The sequence below is a fragment of the Trachurus trachurus genome, assembly GCF_905171665.1.
Source record: "Trachurus trachurus genome assembly, chromosome: 18".
NCBI lineage: Eukaryota > Metazoa > Chordata > Actinopteri > Carangiformes > Carangidae > Trachurus > Trachurus trachurus.
The window spans coordinates 9,316,051-9,342,144 of NC_139909.1; the positions used below are offsets into that span (position 1 = coordinate 9,316,051).

The following is a 26,094-nucleotide window of genomic DNA, read 5'->3' on the forward strand; positions in this document are numbered from 1 at the left end:
ATTTGTCTTATTTCTAGTCAAAACAAATCTCATTCTACTTAAAATAAGACTCATCATATAAAAGTAGCTTGTTTTTAGACACTTTTTACTTCTTTCAAGCAGATTTTCACTTGAAATAAGTAGAAAAATCTGATAGTGGAGCAAGTTTTTCTTTCTTATTACAAGCTCAAAAAACCTGCTTTCGCTGGCAGATTTTTCTACTTATTTCAAATAAAAATTTGTTTGAAACAAGTGAAACTTATCTAAAAACAAGTTCATTTTTAGGTGGTGAGTCTTATTTTAAGTGGAAAGAGATTAGTTTTGACTAGAAATGAAACATTTTGACAAGAAATAAGACAAATATTCTTGGAAAGATTTTGAGTTTTTGCAGTGCGGTCATTTCATTCACCCTGTGGGGAGAATACGGTATCACACACACACACACACACACACACACACACACACACACACACACACACACACACACACACACACACACACACACACACACACACACACACACACACACACACACACACACACACTCCATTCTTCTTCTTTTTCTTCTTCTTCCTCTGTCGTTCCTCCCCCGTCATCACTTACCTCTTGGTCCGGGTGCACCTGGTTGCCCAGGCAACCCAGGGATACCAGGATTTCCGGCCTCGCCGCGGAAACCGGGCGTTCCGAGGTAGCCGACGCCGGGCTCGCCAGCGCCCCCGGGGCGACCCTTAGACCCCGGGAACCCTGGGAAACCTTTCTCTCCTACGGTGCCGTAGCCAGCATCACCCTGGAGAGGAGAGGAGAGGAGAGGAGAGGAGAGGAGAGGAGAGGAGAGGAGGGAATGAAAGGAAAGGAAAGGAAAGGAAAGGAAAGGAAAGGAAAGGAAGGAATGAAAGGAAAGGAAAGGAAAGGAAAGGAAAGGAAAGGAAAGGAAAGGAAAGGAAAGGAAAGGAAAGGAAGGAATGAAAGGAAAGGAAAGGAAAGAAAATTAAAGGAAAGGAAAGGAGAGGATGGAATGAAAGGAAAGCAAAGGAGAGGAGGGAAGGAAAGGGAAGGAAGGATAAAGGAGAGGAGAGGAGGAAAGGAAAGCGAAGGAAAGAAAAGAAAGGAAAGGAGGGAAGGAAAGGAGAAAGGAAAGGAAGGAAGGAAAGGAAAGGAGAGGAGGGAATGGAAGGAAGGGAAAGGAAAGGAAAGAAAGGAAAGGAAAGGAAAGGAAGGGAAGGGATGGAAAGAAAGGACAGGAGAAAGGAGAGGAGGAAAGGGAAGGAAAGAAAAGAAAGGAAAGGAGAAAGGAGAGGAGGGATTGAAAGGAAGGAAAGGAAAGGAGAAAGGAAAGGAAAGGAGGGAATGGAAGGAAAGGAAAGGAAAGGAAATGAAAGAAAGGAAAGGAGGGAAGCAAAGGAAAGGGAGGCAGAAAGGAGGGAAGGAAAGGAAAGGAAAGGAGGGAATGGAAGGAAAAGAAAGAAAAGGAAGGAGAAAGGAAAGGAAGGAAGCAAAGGAAAGGGAAGGAGAAAGGAGAGGTTGCATTAAAACCTGATGTGAACTGGTCCTTCACACCAACTCCTCCTCTGTGTCCCAGACTCACCGGAGGCCCCGGGGCTCCTGGGAACCCAGGAAGTCCGTCTCTGCCAGGTTTTCCGGTTTCTCCGGTCGGCCCTCGGGGGCCCGTGCCGCCGAGCTCTCCTTTGACCCCCAGCCCCAGGTTGGGGTAGAACGACGTCCCCTTCTCTCCTTTGCGTCCGTAGTAACCGGGTTCTCCTTGTCGACCCTGCACCGGACGGGGAACCAGAACCTCACGTTACCTCGGGAATAGGTCATTGATAAGATTTTTACGATTCCAATTCCATTTTCGATTCTGCTTAACGATTCGTTTCTTTATCGATTCTCATTTGGAAAAAAAAGGACAACAAACTTTGTTCACGTTTGTACTAGGGCTGCCCCCCAAACAGTCGACCAAGCATTATCGACCAAAAAGTCAGTAGTCGACCTAAATTTCGAGATTTGGAGGCGTGGCTTCAAAGTCAAAATCAATATGACTGAACCATGTGAAAGGTTGAAGGGCTTTTAATTTGAAGGGCCACATACAGGAAGTCGTGACACTCACTCGCTGTCAGTTTTTTTTGATATCGCTGCAAAATTTGCAAACGATTCCAAGGAATTGAAACACTGGGAACCGATTCTCAACAAGAACCGGTTTTCGATTCCCATCCCTACTCAGGAACCTCAACAGCGCCGGAGAACCATGTGCTTAGAAATCCTACTCACGGGAGGTCCCTGACCGCCACCGAAGCCGGGTGAACCGGAGTCACCGGCCTCGCCCTTCGCTCCGGGGTAACCGGGCGCGCCGTTGCCCCCGGGGAGTCCAGGTCCACCGACCGCACCGGAGGTTCCTCCTCCGGCACAGGCGCAGTCTCCAGCGTCGCCTAGGAGACGGGAGGAGGGAGAGATAACTTTTACATTAAAAAACATTTCACAAAGATACATTAAATTTCTTAAGTTAAAATATTATATATAAACAGCAAAAACGTATGTCAATTATTCATGAAATCTGTTACATATTTCTTGAGCATGTAATGTTATTGTATGTAAAAGACATCATTTAATTTACATATTCTGTATTTAATTATCTATACCGGTACATTAAACATATATGTAGTTTAGTTTTCATAAATACGTTATGTGTGTATCAAAAAAAGAAAAAAACACACGCACATCCGTGACAAGAACTTTGGGCAGGTGCTGAGCCGAAGACGTGCAAAGATTAAAAAGAAAATAGAACGGCTCGCACACCACAGGGCTCCGAAATGCATTTTGGAGCCCTGTGGTGTGCGAGCCGTTCTATTTTCTTTATAAATACGTTATGTAAAATATGTGACACATGGAGTCTGTTATTCATATAAGATATATGTCACTAATATATAGGCTACAGTATATATGTGCAATAGAGGTTTTACCTATAAAAATCTCATTAATATGAACATGTTGTATGTTTATATTGTACATACCAAAGCCCATTGACACGTTAATATTATATACAGTAAGTAATATATACAACTGATGAGAAAAACATGTATATGCAAATATGTTTTTCGAAATATTTGCATAAATAAATTCAATCTATAGTGTTTAAATATGATGACGACTTCTAATGTCATATAAAAGTTCATTATGTAGATGTTTTTCACACATGATGTACATGTATAACTCATATATTACACAATGATATCTTATATATCCAGGGAATGTATATATGTGACTTTAATATATCCCATTATGTGACATACATGGAAACTTTGTACATGTATCGAATCATATGTCATTTATTACACATCTGTACGTCCAAAACATAAACAAACATAACTCTACCTCTGAAGCCTTTGTATCCTGAGCCGCCCGGTGGTCCTCTGGGGCCCGTGGCCCCGGGAGTCCCGGGGTAGCTGGTGGGGACTTCGGAAGGACCTGAAAGTGAGAGCACACACACACACACAAACAAAGAAACACACACACACACTTGATGTTAGACGTATTAATGGTTAAATGAGTCACAGCCTCAAACACTGAGCAGATCCTGTTGTTTTCAGATTTCACACTGTTTCATCTCCAGCCGGCCGACGGACGAGGTCACTTTTTTTTTTTTTTTTTTTGTCACTCTGACTTTAATATTTTCACACTAAAAACTCAGGAGTGACTGAAACGTTTCTGATTGGAGGCTCAGCTCGATGTCACCGTGTGAAATCAGGGTTAGTTTGCTCTGTGTGGTGGTGAAGGTTTGAGCTGCTGCTGCTGCTGCTGCTGCTGCTGCTGCAAGACGACAGAGCAGTAAAAGGTTTATATCATAGTCAAATATAAAACAGCATGAATTCAGTGGTTTTACATGGACTGTAATGGCTCAGAGCTACTTGCCACAAGCAGCATGCATAGCCCTGTCGCTGTTTGGCACCGACACACACACACAAAGGAGACAGTCGAGACTTTTATTGTGAAAAGAATCAATTTTGTTTGAGTGGAAATGGGATGAAATATTTGAACAGACTGAAAGGAAGTGTTTGAGAATGATCACTGTTACTGTTGTTGTTAATGTCACTTTCTTTCAGTTTGTGTGTCTCCTCCTTCTTTAAATGTGTTTGTGCCAAACAAAATCAACCAAAAAAAAATCTAAATCGCTGTTGCAAACTGTGCCAAGCGTCAGCGTCCATGTAGAATCAGTGAATGTGGTCGAGAGCGTTTGTGGCCAAAGACTGAGAGAAGCAGCTTGGAGCAGAGAGACCCCCTCCCCCCCGAATCCATCCAGGTCTGAAGCCAGTGGAGAGGCTGCGCTCTCCTCAGCTACTTACTAGGGCTGGGCCGATATGCTTTTGTGCCGATTCGATTCTCTAATGATTTTTGGGTCCCGATTCGATTTAAATTGCGATTCTGATTAAACAAGTATTGCGATTCAAATTTTACCAAGTATTGTGATTTTATATTTCAATTATTGTGATTTTCTTTCCTTAAACAAGAGCAGGTTGAACCAAACACTTGACAATACATCATAAGTCATATTTACAAAAAACAATACACACATCACATCAGTTTGTCTGTTGTGTTCAATTGTTCACATAGATATCTGTGAACAAACAAACACAACAGGCCGGTTTGACTTTGTCGAGTGTAATGGCACAGAATACATGATCGTACAATAAAGATTGGTCGTCCTAAAAAAAAAAAAAATCGGAAAAAAATCGATTCTCATATGACGAAATTGCCAGAAAAAAATCGTGATTAATATCAAAATCGATTTTTTTGGCCCAGCCCTACTACTTACCACAGCAGCCTGCACACAGAACAGTTCAGTAATGTACTGTAACAGCATTGGGAAAATAAAGCAGTGGCAGTCAGCCGCTGCCAGCTTGAAAAGTTTGTATATATGTTGTTTTTCAGTTTCGCTTTGGCAGGCTTCAGCGGTCAGAGCATTATGGCTGCCTGGAGGTTTTACCCGTACTTGACTGACCTGTGTGCGGTGGATAGATGATGCAGGGTTCTGTCGAGCATTGGAGGACAGTAAAGTCAGTCAGCCGTTATCTTTGACACACTGCTCTTACCTTCGTCTTGCACTCTCAGCGTCGACCTGACCCTCATGGCTGCAACATTTTACAAAAAACCCATTCTTCCTCTGGCAGTTTAGTATTTGATGCCAACCGCTGCTCAGCGCCGCAATGATGCCGCATAGTCATCACAAAAGTAAGGACTGCATTTATTTTTACCGTACACCAACGGTACACCAACAAAAAGCAATGTCTTATAACTTATAGAACAAAATTAGACTCTAATAAGATGTACGTAAGAACCCATAGTTTGTCTTAAATTAGACATTAGTAAGATAAATCAAGCTGGAGTCGGTATCAATTTAGACTTTAATAAGATGTAAGAACCCATAGTTTGTCTTAAATTAGACACTAACCCATAAAAATAGACTAGAAACCCAATAGGAGACCCTCATATACTGTTTGGCACCATTTTACAGGATCATAGCCTTATTAGAAGAAATAAAATTTGATGTGGAATCAGATCCCAAATAGACATCACATGGAATAGCTCCATCATGGATCTATGACAGTTTCATTGGACATCAGGTAGATATTATTAGGCCGTTAATGGACATTGTTTCTTACCGATTGGTTGGTGCTCCTCAGAATTAAAACTGTACCGTTAAATAAAGAGCGACCAAAATTATAATAACGAGCTCCTTTCATGCAATGGAAAAATAAAAGACAACTCAGACAACAGTTTGACTTCATCATCACTGCATCAAAACGCGTCAGTTCAAATCTCTCAAATCACGTCAACCCTTTAACGTGACCACCTGTGAGGGACCAGAGAGGTTTCGTTAAGTCGAGTCTACGTGAACATACCGGAGCGGCCGGGAAGTCCGGGAATGCCGACGGGTCCGGGGAGTCCAGGGGAACCTGGGAGTCCTGTCGTGCCGTAGGCCGGGGGCCCGGCGTTACCCTTCTCTCCCTTTGGGCCTGGGGTCCCGGGAAAACCTGAACTGCCTGGACGACCGCCGTATGAGGGGTCTGGGGAGTGAAGATAATCGACAGGTACGTTAAATTATCGTTTCAATGTTTAGTTTAGTTTAGTTACCTTTATTTAAACTCGTTAGTACACTGAGGGAAGCCTCATTTACAGTGCAGACGAGAGTACAAAGCAAAACAAACAAAATACGGAACAGATAAACACAATAAAATATTACAATTACAAACGGAAGACAGGGAATTGTTAATTAATGATTTGAAGTGATTGAATGGGACAAATGAGTTTAACTTAAGAGTTAGTTGTAGGTGATTCCAGATGTGTGGGGCATAAGCTGAGAAGGCAGACCTCCCTAGCTCAGTCCGAATATTTTTGGGAATATGCAATTGCAACCAGTTGCTAGAGCGGGTGTTGTAAGTGATTGTGGACTGAACAAGTAATGAAGAGATGTAAATGGGAAGTTTGCCAATGAGGGCTTTCTAGATGAATAAAAGCATGTGGGAGTCACGTCTTTGAGCTAGGGAGGTCCACCCTACTAAGCCATACAGAGTACAGTGATGGGTGGAGTAGGTGGCACCAGTAATAAATCTAAGGGCAGAATGGTAAATGGCATCTAGGGGTTTGAGAGTGGAGACAGAGGCATGCATGTAAACGATGTCACCATAGTCTAAAACAGACATGAAAACAGCTTCAACTAATTTCTTTCTGCATGCCAATGGAAAATTATATTTATTTCGGTAAAGGTAACCAATTTTTTTACCAAGTTTTTTTTACAAGATGATCGATATGGGAGTTGAACGCAAGTTTATCATCGATCAAAATGCCAAGATATTTGTACACAGAGACTCTTTCAATATGGGAACCATGTTGAGTGAGGATGTGAAGATTAGAGTATGTATAGTTAGATGTAAAAATGTAAAAAATGTAAAAATAAAAGTCGATCTGTGGTTTATTTTATGAATGCTTCAAAGTCACTCACCGATTAATTGTCCTGGAGGGCCTGGTGGTCCTGGCAACCCCGGATATCCCTGGTCACCTTGGGGGCCGGGCAAGCCACTGAGTCCTGAGTCACCTGGGACTCCTGTGGCCAGTCACAGAGAAAGATGGTTAACACTTACAGGTATAATATGTAGGAATTCCCCCCATCCAGCGGTGCGGTTGCATATCGGAACGTATTCTTGACGTTGCATTCACGTGAAATCGGGCAGACGTCAGACAGACAACAGACGCTGCATGTAACAGGATAAAGGGTTGCAACATGGCAGCCTCAGTCCGGTGCGTCGCCCACTTATGTATTTGTAACGACTTGTAACAACTCATTCTAAGGTACGAAAAAGCTTTCATTTGTATGCGGGTGTGATCCGACTTCAGTGAAATACGTATTTATGAAAGCAATATTTGATTTTTGCTAATAAAAAGCCAAATAAGTTACATACTGGGGCTTTAAAGAGATGTTTCACTGTGAAACCTGATTAGCTTCATAGGTCACTCATAAATCTGTGTTACCTGGAACAGCGCTGGTCTGTCCACTGACGAAAGCAGGAGGTCCTGGTGGTCCGGGTTCTCCCTGGTCTCCCTAAGAGACACGACATATATGTTATATAAATGATATATGTAAAAAAATAAAATAAAATAAAATAAACATAATCAATGCACCTAAATCAATTTGCACCACACATAAACACAAAATTATGTATTTATCTCTATGAATATCCCAAAGGTACAATGAGACACTGGCACCATCTGCTGGTCAAATGCTGGTATTGCAAGAAAAAAATGTCAATGAACTCAATGACATGTAGTCAGAATTTCACTAATATCCTGCATCATATCAAATGTGCATGATGGTGAAACAACTTTTGGAACAACAAAGAAACATAACACAATTTTTTTTTAGAAAAACCTTTTGGCTTCATCTTTGACAAATTTAATAGCTTCAATATTTGCACTAAGCATTGAGTATGGTGATCTCTTCTGATTGACGCTTTATTCAAAACACTAGTGCCCAATCTCCTTACCTTGGGTCCTGCGTATCCTGGTTGCCCGGGGTAACCTGGGTCACCTATGTATCCCTGTGTAAGTTAAAAAAACACAGAAAAAAAACTTTAATTTAACTTGTAGTGATAAATCTTGTTGCCTGTATCGAACACTGCTAATTGCAAACCTAGTGCCAGAGCCAGGAAGCTTACCTGTTGTCCTGTCGTACCAGGGGGGCCGTTAAAACCTGGAGCGCCCTGTTTATTAGACAGCGGATACGCACCACAGAAGAAGAGGAAAAAGAACGGTCAGATAAATGTTCAACCACAGAGGAAGGAAGACGGGAAACAACGTTTTTTAAAATGGTGAGGACTGGTGAGGTAAGCTCTTACTCTTCCCCCGGGGTATCCTGGGATGCCCTTTTCTCCGTATTCTCCACGATATCCAAAAGGTCCCTGGAATTACATGAAAACAAAAGCAATAAAGTTGGAGTTCTTACTGGAAACAACACCGCTGAGTTTCTAACTGCTTATACGGAAATTACACTAAAAGGTTAGAAAGAGATGCTCACAGGTCGGCCGGGGTTGCCAGGGTATCCTCTGATGCCCTTTGGTCCATGTTCGCCCTGAGACAGAGACACAGATAGAAAAAAAGATGAACAACTATTAAATCATGAGCTGTGTGACCAGAATAGTTTATATCTGCATACATACGTTCGTTATACCAAAACTTACCTTTGCATGTGTAATCTCACTTCAAAGAAAGAAGGGAACAATGAAAACTAGCCATTGGTACTTTAAGTGGCCTCAATGAACAGTGATATTCTCACTAAGTTTCTTGATTTCAAAGAAAAATGCTAAAATCAAAGACATTAAATCATCCTTAAAATCTTGGGGTGAGTTTTCGGTTTTAAACTGTATAAAATAAGATGATCATACACAATAGGTTTAACAAATAAAGACAAAATACAGTCAAACAACTTGAAACCAATGACAGCTTGAAAGATGGGGAGTCGCTAGCATTCTTTAAAAATAGTTTGTAGTAAAAACAAACAAGACACATTTTGCAGTTGATGATGATGCCGATCTAATCTTTAAGCTACCACAGGAACATGTCAACCCTGGCTTTATGACAAAGAGAAACTTGGTGGTGAGTTCAGGGACATGTTGCGGATGCTGGACAAAAACCACGTCAACCATGGTCGCTCGATCTGCTTGACGTTAGAAAATGTCGACTACGTGAGAAGAGCTGCGTTTTCCAACAAACCTGCATTCCTTTGTCTCCTTTGGGCAAACCCACAAACTCCACAACGCCATTGATCATTGGCTGTCCGGGGTCACCGGGCAAGCCCACGTCGCCCTGGATACCGTGACCAAGGGAAGAGACAGCTGTTTAAAAAGGCGACGGCGGGCCAGTTGGTGGAGGCGGAACGAGGACAAGGGGAAAGGTGTTGGAGACAGCGGAGGTTTCAGGGACGTTTAAGGGAGGACGGGAGGGACAGTTGACCGGAGGACTGAGGAGGAGAAGGAGGGAGTTCTTTGGGTGACGATGATGATGAAAGACCCCAACCATCATTGGAGTTCAAGAACCTCGAGGTTGGAGGCTGTTGTCAAGGTTGTAGGACTTTCCTGGAGTCAGGACCAACCTCTCTCCTCCATCACTCCTTAAACTTCCTCCTTCGTCTCCTCACTTCTCCATGGCAACACATCCTCCACTCCATGTCTGTAAAGTTTGCAGCAATCACTGCTCCTCTTCCTGTTTGAACCTTTAGTCTGCATCATCTTGCTTCCCGTGGCGTTACGACCTTTTACCACGTTGATAGTTCAACCCTACCCCCATCCAGGTGTGTGTGTGTGTGTGTGTGTGTGTGTGTGTGTGTGTGGGGAAGCGCTTCAACCTCAGCTTCTACCCTCTCTTGCTGTGTTACCTTATCTCCTTTGTAGATAGTGAGAGTTTGTTCGCTTATCAGCGACTCGTCGCCGCGAGTACCACTGGGTCCGGGAAGACCCACGTCGCCCTGAAGTCCGAAATACATACAACACACCATTAGCCAATCAGGAGAGGTTGTGGGGTGACAATGGAAGAGAAGGAGGAACAGGGGAGAGGAAGTAAGACATGATGGTAAGTGATGTGGAAAAGAAGAGAAAAGACAAGAAGGAAGAAATTGATTACCTGAATAGGTCAAACTGGCAAGAGGCTACCTAGCGAGCTAGCTTGATATCAACAAGATAGATAGATAGATAGATAGATAGATAGATAGATAGATAGATAGATAGATAGATAGATAGATAGATAGATAGATAGAATTAATGAAGGCTAAGGTACCTAAAATAAGTGGTTAAACTGCAAGGAGGCTAATCTGGATAGCGTAATAAAATTGGTAAAAGGCATAGCTGGCTAGGCTAGCTAAAAACAAGCAAACTAGATAGATAGATAGATAGATAGATAGATAGATAGATAGATAGATAGATAGATAGATAGATAGATAGATAGATAGATAGATAGATAGATAGATAGATAGATAGATAGATAGATAGATAGATAGATAGAGTTAATGAAGGCTAAGGTATAGCTTGATGAGTGGTTAAACTGCAAGGAGGCTAATCTGGATAGCGTAATAAAATTGGTAAAAGGCATAGCTGGCTAGGCTAGCTAAAAACAAGCAAACTAGATAGATAGATAGATAGATAGATAGATAGATAGATAGATTAAAAAGGCTAAGGTAGCTAGGTAAGTGGATAAGTAGCAAGATATAGGAGGAGGGGGAGTAAGGACTACTTTTGAGCCCCCATCTGTCCCTGAGCTAAAAAAGTAAAATTAATGCACCTTTTGAAAGAAAAACCTTGATCCTAAGTAAAAAATAATTTCAACAGGCGAACAGTGACTCCAGCTGTTTCCGTACTCGGTCCAGCTCCTGACTGAGCTCAGTGTGTGGAGCACAGAGTGCATGCAGTGTGTGAGGATGAAGATGACTGTTAGTACTCGTGTGCGATTGTTCAAATGAAATGAGATGAGATGAGATGAGATGGGTTGGTTTGGTCAGTGGATGGGAGGTGAGGAGTCAAAGAGCAGGTAAAAAATTAAAAATAAATAAAACTAGTACAGATCCCAAAGTTCACCAGTTACCAGATGCCCGAATGTGAATAAAGGGAGAGGGGAGAGGATAATGAGTGCACCGCAGGAAGTAGGAGCAAGTGATTCCAGCAACCAGTTACAGTCCACAGATCGTCCTTTGGAGTGACAGTTCAGATGTTTTAATGAAGTTTTACCACAAGTTGATAATTTTTTTGGATTTAATATGATTTTTTTTATGTCTAGTACCAAAATTTCACTTTAATTTCTTTATTTAAGTTTCAAAATGTAATTTTAAAATCTCTGAACTGTCATCCAACATGAAGGGGAAACAAATTTGCGACGCCACTGGACAACTCACAAACAATATTTGAAGAGATTGAGAATAACAAATTGATACGAGTCTGATTGGGAAACAGAGGGACATTGAGTCCTTCAAGGGTCTAAATTTTGATTTTTAATAGGATTCAATCAGATTCAGTACATTTGTGACTTGTCTCAGCGGCAGTACAGATCATCTGAAACAACAAACCAGACTGAATCAAGCAGAGGTTCATGTGATCTTTATATCATACATGAAACACGTAACAAACAGTTCAGTAGTTGTGTCAATCTGGGGACGGAGAGAGGAAGAGGAGTTGGACGAGGATGGAGGATGGAGGGATGCAAGGGAAGGAGGGATGTCGAGTAGATTAATGGATGTTGGACGGAAGAAGTGCAGATTGATAAACCACCACCAAAACAAATTTTAACATGCATTGTATTATTGTATCTCCACCCAACAGCACTCAGCCAGGCATGCATGCAAACACAAGTCACAAACACACCGAGGACCCAGCCAGAGCACTATAAACCTGCTGTTTGGATGCACTATCTGTAGCTCATCTCTATCTGAGGGACAAATCCACAACATCTCACCTCAAAAACAGTGTCTGGGACTTGTTAGTTTAGGACAAAGACTATAAGGAGGCCTAAGCAGCTATCTTGATAAATGGCTAAATTTCAAGAAGGATAAAGTATAACTGGGTAAGCTGCAAGGAGGCTAAAGTAGACTAGCTAAACTTCAAGAAGGATAATAGATAATGGAATATAAGGAAGTTGAATTAACTAATTTGATAACTGGTTAAACTGCAAGGCTAAACTAATAAGCCTGATTATCAAGTTAGCTTGATAAATGGCTCATCAACAAGCCCCAAAACGTCTTTGAAGGGCAAAGAATTCCGTGTCTCATTGTGCTAAGCTAGGCTAATGCACCCTGTACAGTATGTCCCAAATGTTATTTTTGAAGTTCAGCATTGTGGTTATCACATTTTGTTTTGTTTTGTTTTTTTAATCCCAGGAGGGAAGTAGCACCAAACAAAAATAAAGTAGGCTATTTGGGTGAATTGGATATTTCCACCACTTACAAGATTATTATAACATGTTATTTATGTAAAAACTGAACTAGTACAAAAAAGTTAAACAAAAACAGTCAGTGATGCTACTTTCCTACTATTCTGTCACAAAGATAAACCCACTACCTTTTCTATGTGTGTGCGAATTAATCTCAGCAGACACAAATGAATCTACATGAGCTCCTTAGCTAACACTTCGTACCTTGTCTCCTTTTTCTCCTTGATATCCATCACCACGGGTCCCCTGAAAACAACAAGTGTTACCACAGGACAAGAACAACGACTCCAAGATGCAAAAACAGAGGCAAACACTTCTGTGTGAGCACTGCTTATAAATAAGCCTTATAATAAAATATCATGAGGCATTATACTCTATTATTGTACTCACCATTGGCCCTGGAGGACCGGGAGGACCAGGAGGGCCCTAAAGACAGATGACAGGATCAGACTCAGCTTCATAGATAATATTGGTATAAAACATGAACATGTAGCTTCATGTCACATCAAGACACAGGGAGATAAATGAGTTTACATACAGTGTATCCTTCAGGACCTCTTGGACCAGTTGCACCAGCTGGACCATCAGGACCTCTGAAGCCCTGCAGAGATGAAACAACCAGGTCAGAACACAACTGTCCAAACAAATCTATAAATCAATTGTGTTACTAAGATTAATACAGTCAGAGATATTTCTTATTTCTGATTGTATTCAATATATTTTGCACATCACATCCAACATGTTACATTTTGTATTAAAGAGAGTCTATCAGAATATTGTTGTGTAATGAGTGTAAAAAAGTAAAAGTCTTACAGGTGCGCCGGCTTGTCCAGGTCCACCAGGATAAGACTAGTGTAGGAAAAAGAAGAAAAACAGATGGATAAGTAAACAATTCACCTCTTAATTATCTTTTTTAAGAAAAAGAAAACTTGAAAACAGTTAAATCTGCAGTTTGGTCATGGGTTTTTTGAGAATACTTTAAGTCTTCCTGTCTGTTGTGCTGTAGCACCATCTACTGGCCGACAGACTGAACTGCCTCAGCGCCCACACGCATGAGTTTAGTTGCTGTTGCACAAAAAGTTAAGAAACAGTTTTTTTCTTCTATAAAATATAAACTAAATTTCATTCGGATTATTCAAAATGAATTAGACTCTAGAAACCCTTAAACCCCAATGAGAAAAAAAGTTCAGTTTTAACAGTGTATTAATGTCCAGGTATTAATACAAAGACTTTAGTATTTCCATGTTATGATTCTTGACTCCGACAAATTTCTCTGATAGCTATATCACTTCACAATAAACAATTTATTCTAGAAACCGTTTCAGCTCCATAACAGCAGCCTCAGTTTACACCATTATAACCTTACCCCGCCAATGCTGTTGCCGTCCGAGATGAATCTGGGCTCTCCCTTCTGACCCTTTGGTCCAATAGGCCCCTGTTGAAGCAGACAACACCATCAATAATAAACTCCATGTTCTTTAAGAACCAGTCATCAATCATCCAGAGTATACACAGATTTATAGAAGAGGAATAAGAGTTTATCCGCACAGCAAGTCCAGGGAATCCAGGTGGTCCGATCCCGAACCCAGAGTCTCCGGGTTCTCCTCTGGTCCCGTTACAGCCGTCCAGTCCGGGTTGTCCTCTGCCGCCCTCGGCACCAGGGTGACCCTACAGAGAGAGGGACAAGGAGATATCAGCATTGGAAGAGTTTTTTTATTATGATAATGTGAACTCATCTGAGACACATCGGTTTGTATCCGAGTATCTGATGTACTCACAGGTACTCCATCAGTCCCCTGGAACCCGGGAACTCCCATCGGTCCCTGCATAAGGAAATGACCAATTATGTTCATTTGTAATCAGGTTAAACAGCAACACCTGGTGGTGAAAACATGTCACTGCAGGTTGTAACTGCAACTAGATGAGTTATAAACATATTATTGGTGCACAGTCCAATAACGTGTACTGTACAGCACTCACTTTGTCTCCTTTGGGACCAGACGGTCCTTTTACTCCAAGGTGGCCCTTCTCTCCTTTAGGCCCTGAGGGCCCGAGGCCGCCACGGGACCCTTCAGGTCCACTCTGCCCAACCTCACCGAGAGGCCCAGGACGACCCTGAGAGACGAGAGAGGAACAACAAAGCCACGGCCGTTAGCATGAAGTCAGACTAAGCCTCGTTGTGGAGGTAGATGCACAATAACAAACTCACATTATTATTATTATTTTTTTCAAGCATGTGTTTATTCGTTTTGTTTGCAATTTACAGTAAATCAAACAGGACATTCTTACAAGCAAGAAACAGAGCAAACTTTTTCTCCCTATTCTCCCTCCCTCCCCTTCTTACCCTAACAAACTCACATTATGAAACAAAACATTATATTCAAGTTTGACTCAGTAACAAATCATATAAACACCCTTAACCACCCACAAACTATTAGTGAGTATTAAAATATGTTTTACAGAGACTGACATCCATTATAAAGTCTCTATGTATCTGTGCTGCACTACCACGTTTCTACCACATGAGGGCAGTAAAAGAACCAGCATCAACAGGTGGTTGGTGCTGATTTAGAACTGGATGAGGAATCCCTGTGTGAAGCTGAACACACTCACACACATACACACTCACAGACACACGCGCACACACACACACACACACACACACACACACACACACACACACACACACACACACACACACACACACACACACACTGACAACCTGCCATTAGCTCATCTTTAGGACAGGATAACAGGGTAAGGAGAGAGGGGAGACGGCCGGAGGGAGGACAGGGGCACAGCTGTCTGTGTTCGGGTCAAAGGTAAGTCAGAGGATCCAATCTCAACTTCAGTCTAACACCTTTTTTTTTTTTTTTTTTTTTACTGTTCAGAGCCTCGATATCAACAGAAAACAATAAAGATAAAATCCCTCAAATTTAAAACCACAAAGTTTGACTCACTGTGTTAAAGTGGAAAAACACTCAACGTGTATTTTAGCGTTCAGGGAAATTCCACATCATATCAAAACTATGAATATAAGCAAATCCTCAGCAAGAAAATGAGCTCATAGGTTGATATAAAATGATGCCCCCCAGTGAATCTACCTGGGAGGATGAACCAGTGTACAGATGTACATTTAACATTTACGAGTCGATTACTGACACATTTATTGAGCAGGGATTCTTGTAAGTTCTTGCATGTTTGTCTGGATATTCCTGAGGAAGTACTTCACAACAAACTTAGTGAGTTAAATCACAAGGTGTAAGGGGGATAAAAATGTCCCTTAAAGACTATACATTACAGTCAATGACGCACACATACAGTGTTCGCACACACCCATCATTATACACCAAGGGAAGGTTCACACACTCCTCTGTTACGTCCATTCACACAAGGAAATGCAAGTAATAAGAGGAAGGTAATTTTCTCCCCTGCACCTGGTGCCATTCATATATAGTAGATATACAGTCCTGCCTGCAGACACAAAGCCACTGGACTGAAGCAGATACAATAGTGTCTAAATCTGAATTAACTCATCTAAAGGCACAAGAAAGGTCTTAAAAAGCTCCAACAGCCCCTAAACGCCTCATTGTGACTGTTTTATCCGAAACAATAAAACAATTGAAAAAAATGAGGTATTTCACTGATTTATCCAACACGTACATAAAATCGAGGCTTTATGATAAATGACAATGGCCTAGAAAGGCTTTTTCATAAAACCTACATTGGGATATAAGGAGATCATTAGTGAACTTTAGAGGTGGAGGTAGGCGGGGTTTGTTACCTTTGGCGTTGAGGTGTTTAAGTTCATGGATGTGAGAGTGCTGTCTTACTTTTGGCAGATAACCAAAGACGCATATTTCACAGAAACTAAAATGTCAAAATGTTCCTTTAAGGTAGTCTTTAGGGACTATATTTCAAGGTTTGAAGATGGAGTTTGGGTTTGAAAGGGTGATAAATATCCTTTTCGATGAATTATAACACACTCAGTTATAAACTAGTTATTTGTGATACATAAATAAACTTGACTTGACATGTTGTCCCCACTAAAATAAAAGGAGTTTCTTTACATCTGTGCATCGGGGGAGTTCAGAAAGTGATGTCACTGAAAACCTGCTGGTTATTTACTGCCCTTTGGCTTCTGAGGTGACAATGATCCAGGATCAGCCTTGACCACGCTGAGCGAGTGAGCGTGAGGCCTCGGGGCGGCCGCCGAGCAGCTCTCAGTAATGACAGGGCTGCTGCCGTCTGGATCGCAAGTCGCGCTCACACCTGGTTTCACCCGGGGAAAATATGCCAGAGGTCCCAACAGAGCGCCACTTTCTCTCACGCCTCGAACCTCCGTCCACCTCGTTCTCCATCATCACAACGATACTTTTGGCTGCGCCTCCTTGAGTCTAACCTGCTTTCATTCAGGCGATAATCCCAGTACAAACCAGCCACAGACGGATATGTAAACAGTCGCCCTGCGGACTGCTCATGCAGCCCTCCCTGCGTTTATGTAACACCTCCAGATGAGATGAGGACTTAACTCCAGAGGTCGTTGGGTCATCTCCTCAAAAGGCTCCCAACATCTTTCTAGTATCTGTTTTCAGGTCACACGGGGTCACTTTCAAAGACCCTTGTCCGTCTGCTGTTATGTAAAAAGGTGAGAGGTGATGAGCTGGTTTTACTTATGGCAGCCAGTCAAGCTAAATAGTGCACAACAACAACTTCTGGCATATGGCCTTATAACAGCAAAAAAACTGATCCTACTCAACTGGCAGAAGAAAGAGATCCCCTCATTTAAACAATGGTTGACTGATTTGACAGACACTTTACATTTGGAGAGAATTCAATTTATTCTGAAAGACAAGTTGAGGAACTTTGATAAAATCTGGCAACCTTTGGTCTCTCAACTCGAAAGACAATCTGATTGAGTCCTTAGTTGGATGCACTCCTGGGGGGTGGGGTGGGGTGGGGGTACTCACTGTACTGCCCTTTTTTTTTGTCCTGTCTGTTTTGTTTTATCTGCCTTGTTGATGTTTACTTGCTATACAGTTTTGTCATTAGTCCTTTTTGTCAGGGATTACTTTTCTCATCTTCTGTAAAAAACATGGAAACATAACTGTCAATTGTTAATTTCTCTGTTATGTGATCAGTTTCCTAATAAACATATTTGAAACTTATGGCAGCCAGTCAACCAACGGCTGCATTGTTGAACAGGGAACTTCTTCCACACTAAATGTTAAGAAGTTGTGACTAAGATCAAATCTGTCTTTGATGGCCGGCTGTTAGTCAGCGCCTTTGTGCGTGTGAAGGAGGAGGTGAGGTGAGTTTCCGGAGGGTTGAACCATCCCCTTACTTATTCCCAAACATGGTATGGAATTAAAAAATGCAGAGTGGAGATGATCACAGAGGGAGAAGTGGCGAGCGGAAATAAAAGGGGAGAGGATGAAAGGGAACAAAAGTCAAGCAATTAAAGACTAAAAAAAGAAAAGAAAGAAAGACTATTAAATCTTATCCAGACAATTTAATGTGTAGCGTACAGGCACGGGATCGGACTCTAAGGTATAATCCTGTTTCCCTGACTCATCCTTTCCAGCTGTGTTATCGTTTTCCACCACTAGGGAGCAGAAGACCTTAAAGGCGTCCAGACAAAGCTATCATGCTCTTATTTACCGCTAAAGCTAACGGCTAACCATTGCACAGCACCAGATCGGCGTGGTGTTGATCCGATTGGGAGGAATGTCCCACTCTCCAGTTCCTAAACCATCTGCTGCTTCTCCGGCTCTACCGACTTGGTCCAACCCGTCTGCGCTGCAGCTGGCACACGATACATACATAATTCACTTTGCTTTTTCTACACATGGAGACACATTTTATCAGAGATCAGTCTATCCCCCATGCCAGTGTCTCAACCAGTGTCAAACTCTTGCCAGTTGGCATCCCCGTGTGTTTTCATGCCAGCCCAGCGGGTCTCCGCCCGGCTCTTCCAGACCTTCCATCCTCATCACCTTCCAGCAGACTGGTCAGTTTGTAGGCCCAAATCCCCTCCAGCACAAAGGACACAATGGATCCTATTCTGGGCCACTAAGCTCTCGGGACTTACTGCTCCCATCGGGCCTACCTCACTTCCTGATAGAGGAGAGTGCTTGGACAGACAGATTCTAGCTGCCATGCGTGTGAAAAACCAGTGTGTGCGTTGTTCGTGTGCGGTCGCGCGCACGAGCACGGACCCCGCAACCGCGCCCTCGGGGCTCTCCGAGGGGTTTATCGGCGCGTATTGTTCCGAGGGCTGGGCGTGCTAGCGGGAAGATTTTAGCTGTCACACCGCATGCTCACTGGGGGACAGTGATGGATGCAAAGTGGAGGGAGGGGTTGGCAAGTGTTTGGTCTCTGGGTGCAAGTTTAATCAGCGGGGGCAGTCTGATAACCCAATTACATGCAAACACCCACATGAATCGGCAGAACCTCAAACGTCGCTCCACAAAAAAGGGCCCGATCGACTGGCTACAGAACATGAACGGGACTTTTGATGCTGTAAAAAGATGAAACAGCTGAGAACACCCGGTGAAACGATAGCAGCTCCCACAGCCCGTCTGCACAGGCACCGACAAGGGAAAAGAGGGATATCCTCTCTAGATGGGAATGTTTAGATTTGTGTCGACTTTTCTTCCTCCAGCGATCAGACGGCGAACCCAAACACCTTTGTTTATCTCAGACATGTTTGTGCTGCTCGGGGTTGAGTGATGATACCAGAAAACAGGGCGGACACACGGGGAGAGAAAGGGAGCTTCACTATCTCCTGCGTGGGGATCTAAGATGGGGCACTGGTTTTCCTAGATGCCTGAATAGTATCTAAGACAGCAGGTTTTTCACGGATACTATCTAAGAAAACAAGACCGCATGTCTTCGTAGATACAATGGACGGTTAAGAAATAACATCAAAGGACGTGTTCCCACCCGTGCTTCATTTTCAGCCCTTTTTTTCCCCTTATTTCTTTCTGTAAACTTGCATGCGACTCAGTAGATGTCGAATATCGTCTTCCACCAGATCCAGATTACTGATATATGAGATCAGAAATTGTAGAAACACAAAGATCTCAGTAGCATAAATGTGTCTGATTTATTGCATCCAAACTTTATCTCCTTGGGGAACTGACAAAAAATGTCAAACAACATCCAATCCTGCAGTGTTTATGAAAGGATCGGGTTATTCCCTGTCCCATACAACGACCCTCCAGTAGGTTTGGCACTAATAAAGAAACCAATAACTAGACAGGTGAAAACAACACCTCTTTGGTGGAAGAAATAAAGTTAAATGAGTTCTTGTTTCATGGACAAAGTTTTGGACACTGGTCACCTTTGATCCTGTGAGATCATTGTGCAAGATCACAACCTTTGTCTTTACTTTGTCTGGTGCCTTAACTTAAAACAAGTGACAAAAAGAGTGTCTGTTGTCAAAATAGATTCTCTTTCCAACTATCAGATCATCATCATTTGTCTCCTTGTTTCTGTCAAACTTCACTACTTTTAACTATTCCTGGATTTGCGCCTCTTTTCCTAGAAAACCTAAAGACGACTGAAATGTTGACTGAATCTCAGCCTCCAGACTCGACTTTTCTAAACATCCAGCAAACAAGCCAACAGCTCCAGACTTGGAATAAACTGCTGCAAACATCCAAACACTTTCAGAGTTGCCCTTCATTTCCTGGGTCGCTCGGTGTTTAGAAGAAGACACTAAGCCTTGAAGTCGGACATGTTTTACTCCCTACGTGGAGCTTCATGAATCATCATGACTTTGGATTTTGGTTCCATTTAAGGTTTAAAACCCACTAAATCATAATTATTACACTGAATAAGCAAAGAAACCAAAAACAACCTCTTATCTATTGTTGGAAAAAGGTCAATGCTATCCAAATTAAACCTTAGGAATGAACACCAACATATTTTTACTCTAGGGCAGTCTTTTGTACAACAAAATACTAGATCAACTGATTGGCGGTGAAGTGAATTGACTTTGATTGGTCAAAACAAGTAAATACCAGATACCTCCTTCAGCTTTTCTTTCCAATTAAATAACATTTGGTAGATTAAATCATCTATAGATATAAAAGAAAATGCATATATATATAATTCTAGATAATGAAAATAATCATTATCTGCAGCTAAAACTCTGCAGCTGCTCAAACTCCCATTAATTAAAGGGTGATCAGTCTTAAAAAGCGACAGTGACGACATTCACAGTTGGGTATCCCAGCAGCCCTTCTCTCTCTCCGTCACTCCTTGTTTTTCCTCCTCCCATCCATTCCCACCCCTCCTCTGAACCTCTGACTCAGATGTTTGCGGTGATGGCCGCCATTAAACAAACAACCTGTTCTCTCTTTTCATCCAGGTGCTTTCCCCGCGCCATAAAAACCCCATTAGCGGTCAGAGGGTCCCGCTGTCCCACGGTGATGATGTCATAAAGCTGTGCTGTTTTCTCAGCTGTGAAGTGAAATCAAAGCTACAAGCTACAGTTTTTAACCCGACTTTTTCTTATTTGAATGATTGATAGTAGGAAACATCAAGTGGGAGATTAAAAACACCAACTAGAGAGTTGGTCAGAGAGGCTATAAACACAACACAGAGGATTTTTACACCACGTTCTTTGGTGTAATTGGGGTTAAAAGGATGCGTCCACTTAAAAAAATGAGCCCGAGGTGACGACGGTCTGAGCACAAACAACAGATGTAAGTGGCATCTTTGGCTCGTTTAAACCTTTAAGACCTTTAAAACCCCACGTACAGATGTGACCGTTGAGTTAATGCAGATAAATAAAGACGTTGGGTAAAGGCTCAACAATCAATTAAAACTTATAGTAAAAATCCCATTAAAGAAAAATTCTCTGTCCCTGTCGAGGAAACCAGACTTATCAGTTCCACACTGAGCTCCAGATACAATCTTCACCCTGAGCTTCAAAATTTGAGGTTTGTTTGTTTTGGGTGGAACTGCCAAGGTTTGGGCCACGCCATCAGTTAAAGACCGACATCTGAAAAAGAGCGGTAGCAGCTCAGAGATAGAGAGCGGTGAAAGAAACGTCCCATCGACTCTATCACCAACATCAACACGAACAATGTGACGCTGAGTAGTGAAGATATGACGACGACCACGAAGGTATGAGGTAAAAAAAAAGGGGGGACTGAAGGCCTCATTTATCACTTTTATGTGTTAAAGTTACTTCTGCTTTCTTGTTACAGTTTCAGGTATCCTTTAAAACCCTGTAGAGGTGTGTAGAGAAAAATAACATTAACTTCAAAATTTGGCGGAAAAACCTGGAAAAAGAAATGCAACATTTGTTTCCATCAAATGCTGCAACGTGAATTTTTGGGGTTGGCTCATTAAGATACACGGATTTCTTCACTTCACATTGACTGGAGTGGAGAGAAGTTTATCTTTATCCATCATTCATCGACTTTATATTTTAAAGGGATAGTTCAACATTTTGGCAAATTGGTCCATTGCCATAATCCCTATAGTCATAGCAGTAGGTTTGTTACCTTTAATTGTCGGTGCAAGCTATTTTTAGAGCGGAGGAGCAGAGCCGCAAGCTGCTCAGAGCTACGCTACGGAGGCTAATGGGATTTCTTGGTTTCCCTCATCAAACTCATCAAATACACAATCCAACAACTCCAAAACGCTCTGGTGGACAAGTTGTGACCTGCACATTCACCACGCTATGAGATAATAACAGAACGTTACCAGACAGAGTTGTTTTAGAGGGAAATTCATGCTAAACAGCTGATGCGCGTTCCCGTCGATTACAGTTTTTCAGCAAGCAGTCTTTGCATTTCCCTCTAAATCTACTTCGTTGATTTAATAAAACGATCAAGAAAACTGTGCATTTAAAATTCGGCTAATGTTACATTTGAACACACCTTACAGTACAACCAGCCTGGAGTTTCACTGCTCCGATAAGCAGTATCAGCATTTACTAAATTCCTGGTGGCACGGAGGCACAAACATGTAGTTTGGGGTTGAAATGTGACTATAAGTTGCCTGGAGGTGTGAAAAAACTGTGGCTGCACCGCGACACGATCCACTCCTTTCCCTAAGAGGCTAATAAATGTTAGCATATCTAAATATTCAACAGGTCGGCCTGGTGTTTACATGCAGCGCTGACATCCAAGAAGAACAAGCTAACAAGTGTACGTCGGCGGTCGGCGGTGTTGAACTATGTGGAGCATCCCGGTTCTTCGGCTTCACCTCTCTGTGTTTACAGGACGGGGGGACAGATGTGGTCACGTTGGTCCAGCTGTGTTTAGTTTCTGCTCGGGGACTCAGATTCCTGCAGGAGTTTGTTAACACTCTGCTAATGTGCATATTTCTTCGTATCAGTGTGTGAACGTCTGTGGCGGCGGTGGCGGCAGCGTGGGACTCCTCCTCGACTTATCTCTGGCTCTCTGCTCCCTTCAAAACAAAAGCCCCACAGATAGACAACACACAGTCTCCGGGGCCTGATAGCATCTGAGGCTCCCGCGGACAATACGGTCCAGATGAAAAGCAGCAGCAGCATCTGACGTCTTCATATATAGTTCAACTTCAGGATGTGAGACGTTTCTTAATCTTTACCACACACGGTCACATCCTAAAGTATTTTCTCTCCCGTTCAGAGGTGATGAGCGTCGACATGTTTAACTGCATCCCGCCGCGTTTAGGGCTCAGTAACGAGCAGGGCAGGGCAGGGCGGCCATGTGCTGAAAAGGAAAAATGCTATAAATGATAGTTTGTCTATGTGTGTGTGTGTGTGTGTGTGTGTGTGAAGGTGGAAATGTCATAAATAACTTTGCCGTCATCATCACATCAAATCACAAGAGCCTGTAAAATCGGTAATAAGCAGTTCTGTACATTCCTGCACGTGCGCGCCCTTTTGTATAAGCGTGTGTGTGTGTGTGTGTTATCGCCACAAGCTGTGTGTAATTCCTGTACAAAGAGGAAACTGTCGACTTATTCCCTGTAGCAATTTTCCATTTCATTCCACATTTACTTACTTACTTATACTGTAGGTATCTTTGAGTCTAAACAGAACCAATCGCTGCTGTTCTGTTGAGATTTCAAAATAAAAGACTTTAACTCTGCATCTTAACTTACTAAAGTTGTTTCAAGTGGTTTAATACTTTTATTTTGAAACACATGATGCACTTAATGTACTGTAAAACAGCACAGTTAAACTAGATCTTGTGGTGCATTCAGGTGCAGAGCGACCTATCAGTGTTGATTTATTTGAATTATTTAGATTTTTGATCAATATTCCAATAGTTATTGATCAGATTATGTCTCTGTATTGATAAAGTGATTTCTCCTTCACTCCACCTGCAGCCGAAACTGAACCAAGTGCATTGTGGTTACAGTAAACCCCAGTGATGGACGAGCTGGTGTGGTACCAGCAGCCGCCATGTGAGGGCAGTAGAGCGCACGGCAACCTGAGGAGACGCAGCAGCAGCAGCAGCAGCAGCAGCAGCTCAGACACATGTGGAGCTGCATCTGCTCACATCTGTCTACACACACACACACTGCACTGCACTGCAAAAACTCAAAAGAAGATGAATATTTGTCTTATTTCTAGTCAAAACAAATCTCATTATACTGAAAATAAGACTCATCACATTAAAAAGCAGCTTGTTTTTAGACACTTTTTTATTTCTTTCAAGCAGATTTTCACTTGAAATAAGTAGAAAAATCTGATAGTGGAGCAAGTTTTTCTTTCTTATTACAAGCACAGAAAAAAACTTACTTTCACTGGCAGATTTTTCTACTTATTTCAAGTGAAAATTTGTTTGAAACAAGTGAAAATTATCTAAAAACAAGTTAATTTTTGGGTTTGACAAGAAATAAGACAGACGTTCTTGGAAAGATTTTGAGTTTTTGCAGTACTACACTGCAAAAACTCAAAATCTTACCAAGAATATTTGTCTTATTTCTAGTCAAAATGTCATTTCTATAGTCAAAACAAATCTCATTCTACTTAAAATAAGACGCATCACATAAAAGTAGCTTGCTTTTAGACACTTTTTACTTCTTTCAAGCAGATTTTCATTTGAAATAAGTAGAAAAATCTGATAGTGGAGCAAGTTACAAGCACAACAAACTTTTCTACTTATTTCTAGTGAAATTTGTTTGAAACAAGTGACAATTACATAAATACAAGTTCATTTTTAGGTGATGAGTCTTATTTTAAGTGGAAAGAGATTCGTTTTGACTAGAAAAAAGACATTTTACCTAGAAATAAGACAAATATTCTTGGAAAGATTCAGAGTTTTTGCAGTGCTGTGGCTCTGTCCGTGTCCTGGAGCCTCTGACCTCCCCTGGCCTTTTGTGTCGGTTATGACCTTTAACCTTTCCTAGACTTTGCGGTCGGGTGATGAAGGGATGAGCTGCTGTCAGGTGTGTGTGTGTGTGTGTGTGTGTGTGTGTGTGTGTGTGTGTGTGTGTGTGTGTGTGTGTGTGTGTGTGTGTGTGTAGATGAAGATGAGGCATGAAGCCTAAACAAAGATGAAGCCGCCACCATTTTTATCCTGGTGGCCTCAGAAGGAGAGAGAGTCTGATAAAATACCACACGGGGGCCCAGTGTGTGTGTGTGTGTGTGTGTGTGTGTGTGTGACTGACAGGACGCTCCTGATAAGACCGTCCTGTACATTAGTCTGGTCTGTAGTGTAGGTACATCATCATCATCACACATGTCACACACACACACACACACACACACAAGCGCTCGCTCAGCGAAACCCAGACAAGCTTCATAATCACAAACACAACACGTTAATGAACGCATGAGAGAGAGAGAGAGAGAGACAGAGAGAGAGAAAGAGAGAGATCAAAGTCGTTGGCCATGTTTGTCTGACTGTGATCTGAGCTTTTCACTTTTCAGCTCCTTTCAGTCGTTTTGTGTCTCTGCTGTTGTTTTGCATCTTTCTCTTTCATTGTTGTTTTCCTCTCCACTTTCCCTGACACCTTCCTCTTCTTCCTCTTCCCTCTTTTTATTTCCCTCCTTTTTGTTTATTTGCTGATAAAAACTTGTTGTTTGTGTTTTCTTTTTCCTTTTCTTTCTGTCTTTTTTTCTTTTCTTAGTTGGAGTCATTTATTATTAAGTCATCCTGCAGACCATCTCATTTCAAGATCTTGCTCCTCTCCATGCATTAAATGTGTCAATTATTTATTTATTATGATTAATTATCTAGGGGGCGTTCTTTGGCCCAACTGTTTAAAACATCACGTTTCATGCCAAAAAATCAGCAGTTTATCGTAAAACAGCAACAGAAGAATGTATTTAGTGTGAAGACGCTCTACGGACTACAGATCTGTGTCCCACAAAAAATACGTCACCAACTGACATGGGAAAGGGCGGCATTTGGTGTGTGGCGTCACCTACACAACCTGTAGTCTTTCTGGTTATGGACCAGTTTTACAACAAACTGCTGATTTCTCGGGATGAAACGTGATGTTTTAAACAGGTAGAGGACATATTTTTTTCTCATGGCACAATTCAATCGGATCACGAAATAAAACTTTGACTCCCGTTCACTTACATGGAGACTTTTTCCGAGTTTAGGCCCCATGGCGACGTTACTTCCTGCTTCCGCTTAGTCTCTCTATATGCTCATTATACCACGGTTAACAACCAATCAGATCGCCGGATTTCAC

The 26,094-nt window shown here is 42.0% G+C and overlaps 1 protein-coding gene across 1 annotated transcript in view; it reads right to left on the bottom strand.

Annotated features, from left to right (window-relative positions):
- col4a6 (collagen, type IV, alpha 6) overlaps positions 1 to 26,094 on the bottom strand; it is a gene marked incomplete at both ends in the record, with an annotated part of 125,963 nt that overhangs the window by 20,980 nt on the left and 78,889 nt on the right. Inside the window, 20 exons of the mRNA XM_083993040.1 lie at positions 583 to 766; positions 1,565 to 1,747; positions 2,245 to 2,402; positions 3,346 to 3,438; positions 5,871 to 6,035; positions 6,971 to 7,072; positions 7,498 to 7,567; positions 8,010 to 8,063; positions 8,181 to 8,225; positions 8,361 to 8,423; positions 8,540 to 8,593; positions 9,235 to 9,327; positions 12,637 to 12,678; positions 12,823 to 12,858; positions 12,971 to 13,033; positions 13,246 to 13,281; positions 13,799 to 13,867; positions 13,981 to 14,100; positions 14,211 to 14,255; positions 14,413 to 14,547. Of these exons, the coding sequence (XP_083849166.1) occupies positions 583 to 766; positions 1,565 to 1,747; positions 2,245 to 2,402; positions 3,346 to 3,438; positions 5,871 to 6,035; positions 6,971 to 7,072; positions 7,498 to 7,567; positions 8,010 to 8,063; positions 8,181 to 8,225; positions 8,361 to 8,423; positions 8,540 to 8,593; positions 9,235 to 9,327; positions 12,637 to 12,678; positions 12,823 to 12,858; positions 12,971 to 13,033; positions 13,246 to 13,281; positions 13,799 to 13,867; positions 13,981 to 14,100; positions 14,211 to 14,255; positions 14,413 to 14,547 (1,810 nt within the window). The remainder of the gene's footprint in view (positions 1 to 582; positions 767 to 1,564; positions 1,748 to 2,244; positions 2,403 to 3,345; positions 3,439 to 5,870; positions 6,036 to 6,970; positions 7,073 to 7,497; positions 7,568 to 8,009; positions 8,064 to 8,180; positions 8,226 to 8,360; positions 8,424 to 8,539; positions 8,594 to 9,234; positions 9,328 to 12,636; positions 12,679 to 12,822; positions 12,859 to 12,970; positions 13,034 to 13,245; positions 13,282 to 13,798; positions 13,868 to 13,980; positions 14,101 to 14,210; positions 14,256 to 14,412; positions 14,548 to 26,094) is intronic.